Source organism: Gymnoscopelus microlampas, assembly GCF_963454915.1.
Source record: "Gymnoscopelus microlampas genome assembly, chromosome: 9".
Classification (NCBI taxonomy): Eukaryota; Metazoa; Chordata; class Actinopteri; order Myctophiformes; family Myctophidae; genus Gymnoscopelus; species Gymnoscopelus microlampas.
Window position 1 is genome coordinate 56582160 of NC_139946.1, and position 7341 is coordinate 56589500.

General features: G+C 41.7%; 1 protein-coding gene across 1 annotated transcript in view; it reads right to left on the reverse strand.

The window, feature by feature from the left end:
• LOC311051679 (uncharacterized protein) overlaps positions 1-7341 on the reverse strand; it is a gene marked incomplete at its 3' end in the record, with an annotated part of 213885 nt that overhangs the window by 149640 nt on the left and 56904 nt on the right. The window contains exons 7-12 of the mRNA XM_084066262.1: positions 7087-7136; positions 6464-6678; positions 3694-3938; positions 3305-3415; positions 3009-3153; positions 1332-1376 (exon numbers count right to left, since the gene is read on the reverse strand). Coding sequence (XP_083922388.1) covers positions 1332-1376; positions 3009-3153; positions 3305-3415; positions 3694-3938; positions 6464-6678; positions 7087-7136 — 811 coding nt within the window. The remainder of the gene's footprint in view (positions 1-1331; positions 1377-3008; positions 3154-3304; positions 3416-3693; positions 3939-6463; positions 6679-7086; positions 7137-7341) is intronic.

Here is a 7341-nt window from a genome sequence, read left to right on the forward strand (position 1 = left end):
GCTCCATGTCTGGTAAAAAAACAAAAAAAAAAAAAAACATGTACATTAAACTGATTCACATAGAGACACAGGTCAGTGAAAGAAAATCCTAGCCTGATGATCAGCCTGAAGCTGCGTGGAGCTTCAGTCTGAAATTGTCTGCAATGTCCGCGATTACCAGGGGGAGGGGATTCAAATTTCCCTAAACCAATCACAAGAGATCTACGGATCCGTCTACATCTGACGCCATTGCACAGCTTGTTTTAGCAGATATTCGCTGATTGGCTTGTCGTTAGACCACCCCCACCTCCGACTCTGGAGGTTTTTCTTTGACCGTGAAAATCCGTAGGCTCACATTATGACACCAGACCAAGAGGAGCTCACTCAAAGAGTGGGCGGGGTCTATGGTCTGGAACCAGGCTGAGAAAATCCATTATGGACCACTGTTACAGATATAGAATGGACCTGGACCTCCTGACTTAGCTGACGCACCCTCCACAAGGAAAGGAAATATATGAACATATATATCAATATATGGCAAGTATATGCAGAATATATGCTGCATATATGCCATATTCAGGTTCATACAGTATATGTGCATATGTGGATATAGGAAATATGTCTCATATATAGCTTATATATGTACACATATATGCCACATATATGGATAAATATATGTACATGTATGTAGAGACACTCTGTATATGCAGGTGGACAATTTCTAATATGTCACATATATGATAAACATATAAATGATGTAGCCTTTGCATGTCACGCACCTCCTACAGGACAGTTAAAAGCGCAAGCGGCCTTTTATAGCGCCACCATGAGGCTGATTTGAAAATTTACACGTGGCATTTTTTCCTCGGCCTAGTGGGAATGTGCGGGTGAAATTTCACGGAAATCGCAAGCTGCGTTCATGATTTGAGGCATTTAGTTCAAAATGGACCAATCCTGCAAACTTTGGAAGCCAACCTTAGCCAATCAGGATGGAATATGGAAAATCAGACAGATCCGTGTTGATCACATGACTATAGAGATACTGTGTACTGATTTGCGTGATGTTTGGATAAAATCTGTAATATCAAAAAAACGATTTTGCACAAATTGGCCTCCTGGTGGCGCTATAACAGGGCCATGTAAAAGATTTGGGGCAGAGGTTCTCATTTGGCATCCAGGGAGTGTGTGTGCACAGTTTTGCAACGACCGGGCCAACGGTTTCAGAGATTAGCCACTCGCAGACAGATGGGACACACGGACACACGGACACACGGACGGACGGACGGACAGGGGGTAAAACATACTCTCTCGCCATGCCTTTCGGCCTGGCGGAGACAATGATGGGTGTGTACCTGAAACAGAATGGCTGAGGTTCATTCTCGTTGGTTCGATTTGTCCTGTGGATGACATGAAGTGAAAGCCTTTACTGCAGGGTTTACACTTGATTAATATTATATTTAAATATTAATCTGAATAATGATTATAATTATATGACATTATTTTAGTCATCAAAGTAGTAGCTGAATGCACAGTTATGGATAAAATGATAATACTGAATACTGAACTCAGATGTACAACTGTGTTAACTGAAACATGACGCTCATGTTTGCGTTCATTAGTTGCAAACAGATGTGAACAGCTCACCGTTCACCAAAAAACATTCAATGAAAGCTTTTTTAATGTGTTCATGAGCATGGGTATGGGAGGGGCTGAGCACATGTTAAAGAGTGAAAGATATTTTACTTTAGTGTTAGAGTTTACTTTTTACCTATCAGTCACACATTGTCAAATATGCTTGAAAATACAAAAATAAACCGTAAATATAAAATCTTTCATAAAATCACTTTTTTTTTGTCATGTATAAATGTAAATAAATTAACCATTTTTTATCGATGTCTAAAAGTTGAGTTGTGTGATGAGATTGGAGATGGAGTGCATTCCGCATTTCATTTAATGTGTAGAGCAAGTTCAGTCAGGAAACTCAGTGCAGGTTCTGGTGGCTTACCATTGGTCTATCTCATCTTCACGCTTCTATTCTCAACCAATCACATACACACATCACTTATAAAGTGACCCATTTTAAAGGTTAACTTTTCATTAGCTTTGTTGCTTTGTTATCTCATGCTGCTGCTGCCCTTCTAGAAACTGCTGCTCAACCTCCACCACCCCAGCTGCCACCTGATGTTTTAGATCTGATTTTATGTACTACTGGGCCGGTGCCAGTTGGGAATGATACCCGTTGGGTACGATGCCCTTTAGGAACGATGCCTGTTGGGAATGATACCTGTTGGGTACGATGCCCTTTAGGAACGATGCCTGTTGGGAATGATACCTGTTGGGTACGATGCCCTTTAGGAACGATGCCAGTTGGGAATGATACCTGTTGGGTACGATGCCCTTTAGGAACGATGCCAGTTGGGAATGATACCTGTTGGGTACGATGCCCTTTAGGAACGATGCCTGTTGGGAATGATACCTGTTGGGTACGATGCCCTTTAGGAACGATGCCTGTTGGGAACAATACCCGGGGTTTCATACAATACTGTTGTCAGAGTACTTTGTGCCGTACCCATTATCAGTTTTTGAGTTATCCGGGGAAACACTCACTCATTTAAAAGGTAAAGATGGCTGATTCAGAAAGCAACTTTCTCCTACAGAGTACCTAAAGAAGATTGATTCATCGCCAAACCAAATATGTGTATTTCACATTTTACATTGTTTTTAAATTATTTAATTCAAACCTATGTTTTGGTTATGCACGTCTCGGTAGATATTTAAATGTTGCAACAATGTTTTCATCCTCTTACTCAAAAGGACCAACCTGTCTCCTGCACATTAAGAGGAACTCCATGTATTCAAATACAATGAATTGTGGAATCAGGATCTGAGACACTGACCATGACACTGAACTACTAACTGATCACTGTATGCTGTTCAGTAGATGCTCCTAATATTTAAATACACAGGATAAACCCAGACACCATTACAGCTATGTGCAAATATACTTAGCTTAAGAAACGTAACTGTACCTTTAACTCTCAGCTCTTCTCCCTCCCACACCAGCTCATCCTCAGGTCCTCGTACCGCCAATGAGACGTATTCTGTATTCAAATCCATGAACACCATAAATGTTGGCTGGTAATTCTTCTCAAAGCCCAGATAATAACGCCCAGCCTGAAGACACACATACATGTACTGTATTACTATTGCATTAGATTACTGTAGTAGTGGCAGTCATTTTACAGTAGTATGAGTAATAGTAGCAGTAGCAGTAGTAACAGTACTAGTACACTAGTAGGACTAGACCAACAAGTGTGTGATATACCTTTGGTTGTACTTTATGTGGAGGACAGTGCAGACTGTACGATGTGTCTGCGGTGAGTGAACATGTAGGTGCATTCATGATCCGTACATCCTGTTGATGTTGTACTTTCACCTGCAATGACACACACTTTACCACATGGTTCCATCATAATGCCTGGTATAGACTAACTGTAGACCAGTATTTGTCACTGTTGATGAACAGTCTATTTTGACATGTCTCTTTAGTACTTAAGTTATGGACTTTGGCCTGATAGTGGCTGTCAATGTGCCCAAACCTACAGAGTAGCATCTGGTCTCTTCAAAATCACAATCCATTTTATGTTGAAGTACAATACGTATGAAGATAATCAAACTTTAAGGAATGAAGCTACATTAGATAACACATTTTACCTCTTCGGGAGGCACATTTCTCGGCAGCAGGAATACATTCATCTCATGTCTTTCGCTTGGCGGTCGAAGGAACAGCAGAACTTGACCAACAATTTCTTTAGGGTTGAAGAAGAAGTTGCGAATCCACACCAGACCCCAGAGAGACAGGTGGCTCACATTTACAATCACGTGAGTCTGGGTCACTTTCAGAGGTTTTAGGAGGTGCATCCCCTCATCTGTGATGTTGGCTACCCAAAGGTCATCACCTGTGAAAAGTTTTGCACATATAGATATTTTACATAAAGCCTATGATTTCATTGTGAGGAGGATGTGAAAAGCAGAAACAACACTTCCCAATGTGTTCTGTGTGCTGAGAGCTCGCCTACATAGTTTACATTAGTTAGCTGTGTGTTACGACTCTCTACATCTACATAGTTTTACATTAGTTGGCTGTGTGTTACGACTCTCTACATCTACATAGTTTTACATTAGTTGGCTGTGTGTTACGACTCTCTACATCTACATAGTTTTACATTAGTTGGCTGTGTGTTACGACTCTCTACATCTACATAGTTTTACATTAGTTGGCTGTGTGTTACGACTCTCTACATCTACATAGTTTTACATTAGTTGGCTGTGTGTTACGACTTTCTACATCTACATAGTTTTACATTAGTTGGCTGTGTGTTACGACTCTCTACATCTACATAGTTTTACATTAGTTGGCTGTGTGTTACGACTCTCTACATCTACATAGTTTTACATTAGTTGGCTGTGTGTTACGACTTTCTACATCTACATAGTTTTACATTAGTTGGCTGTGTGTTACGACTTTCTACATCTACATAGTTTTACATTAGGACTCACCTCTACATCTACATAGTTTTACATTACGACTCACCTCTACATCTACATAGTTTTACATTAGGACTCACCTCTACATCTACATAGTTTTACATTACGACTCACCTCTACATCTACATAGTTTTACATTACGACTCACCTCAACATCTACATAGTTTTACATTAGCTGGCTGTGTGTTACTGTCAGTCGGCAGAACTATTATTATTATGATTTTGCTGTGTTTTGATTATGATTTACTTTGCTGTGATATAATTTATTTTGGTTTGTTGTGATTTCGATTACACTTACTTTGCTGTGATTTTGTTTATTACTTTTGCTGCATGTTGAGTTATTTGAGTTGATTTATTTGTGTTGTGTGTATTAATGATTTTGTTCTGCCACTGACTGAACTGAGCCTGTCAATCACTGGAATTAGCGAAACGCCTACAGCTGGGCACAGACGCACAGACACGGTCCGCCAACCAGAGCACGCGCTGGAAACCCACGGAGCCAGTTGGCACACAGGGGGCGTGTACAACAGAGAACGGGGAAAATGTTTGAAAGGGAAAGGGAAAAGAGACACACAGGAGCGACAACACCGTGGAGGGAGAGGAACAGTTACGGACAGTGGAGAGTGGGGAGAGCGACGGCCAGCACAACATAAGAGCGAGCGGACGGCGTGGATCACCTCAGAGACGGAGAGAGAATACTGAACAGTGCGACACGCAACTACCGCAGCGGCAGAGCAATAGCTCTGCCTTGTCGGTGAGTACTGGAATCGGCCCGCACTGTCGAAGATTAACAACATTTGGCTACGCCATTACCTGAGAAACTGAGTTGTGCAAACTGTTGAAATTCGAGTGATCTGCCGCTACGCTCTCTGTCCCTCTAGGAGCTGTGGACGGCGCCGCGTCAGAAGATCCCCACACTTCCCCAAACAGAACTGTCCCCACTCCAATCCATTCCCAGTCACGGTCACTTTAATTTACAATTTTAGCTTAGTGTGTTTTCATTTAGTTTTAGTGGTCTCATAGTTTTATTTGTGGTATCTGAATATTTTAAAGTGTTTAATTAAAGTTGTATGTTTTATTCTTTAGAATATTGTAAAGGGCTTTTTGTAATAAAAAAGGTATTTACCTTTTTAAACCAGTTAACCTTGCCTGCTTCAAATATTTCTTTGCCAAAGCTTTTTAAATTATTGGTCGAACCTGTGTTGCCTATGTCACTTGTTAAGTGACTGATATTTCAGAGGACCAAATACCTCTTCTAAAAAAGGTGGCGTAGTCGGTATTATTCTTTTAAGGTTCAGACACAGCACATTTTGCACTTTATAACTTAGCAGACCTGTGTCTGGCCGGGTGGCCACATTACGACTCGGCCATCCTCACCTCTTCATCTACATTTGGAGCTCACTCCACGCTCATCAGCCGGTGTTGACAGCTGTCTGCCTCTCATCTACGATCATCATCACACCTGCCCCTCGTCTCTAATCACCTCTACACTCCACAAGAACCTGGTCTGCACACCAACCAGGTCTTATCCAATCTTTACATATGGTCAAGTTTAACTACTCTACATTTAGCTTTCTAGTGTTGTAGTGCTTCCAGTCTGCTTAACCTTCATGCAGTTGCAGTGTGCTTCCTTCATTTGTTTATCATGGTGATTATTATGGCTGACTCAACTTCTCCTCTCCACTACCCTAGATCAGAGCTGAGCCGTGGCAGCCAGCGGAGCCACACCCCTCATCTATCCTTTGTTTTTCACCATTTGGTCAACAGACTCACCCTTGCGGGCTTTAACTTTTGATCCGCCTCTTCCTCGCTGTGTGTCAGACACACTAAGTTTCATTCTCAGTAAACAGAAGGCATTGAGAAGTGTTGGATTTCAACAGATTTGTTATACAGAGTGACTTTGAACAAGAAACTTGAAAGTGATTGGATGCCTCACCAGGTGTGACGTCACAGTGTGGCAGGTGTAGCTGGCAGATAGACTGCTGAGGACACTGGATGTCAAACAGAGGACCTGCAGGAGTCCCTCCTTTTGACTGGAGCTGTTCTTCATCCCACTGAACAGTCCTGTAGAGGACTTCTCCTTCCCCTGTCGTTCCAAACGCCAACCCTGTCTTTCTGCACTGGAACCGCCCCGCCTCGGGGAACTTGAACCTGTGACACAAAACAAGCATTTATTTGTATTAATATATGTTGGGGGCCTTTCTGCCTTTATTTAGTTAGTACAGTGGACAAAAACAAGGAGAGAGTCGTGGAATTAATGACATGCAGGAAATCTGCCGTCTGGCTCTGAATCGAACCCGGGACACGATGTCAGGCATCAAAGTCTATGTGGTACGAGCCTTAACCACTTGACAACAGGCACCCCAAAACCAGTATTTATTGATATCATCTATTGACTTCATTACGTGTCATGTTGCCACATGCTGCATCCAGTTCATTTATCATCACAGTGGTTGGTTGAATAGAAACAAATTGTTGGTGGAAACAGGAAGACTCAGCTGTGGTGAGTGATCAGCTGATGTTCTCAAAGACACAGCTTCTCTGTGGAGGATGACCTACCTGTATTCATTGGTTGTGTATTCTGTGTGCACCATGGGGGAAAAACTGGTCTGAAAGACAAAAAGCAGGAAACAAACAATCAGTGACTTTCGTGATGTTCAGTCAGTGTGATTATTCTGTATGGAGCTGGTTTTACTCACAATGTCCATGTTGGAATGATCAACCTCTTTCAAAGGGTTAGGTTGTTTAGTTTGTTTTGTATTTGTTGATGACATGTATTATTGGTGTCATTGTTTATGCTATGTTGATGAATTG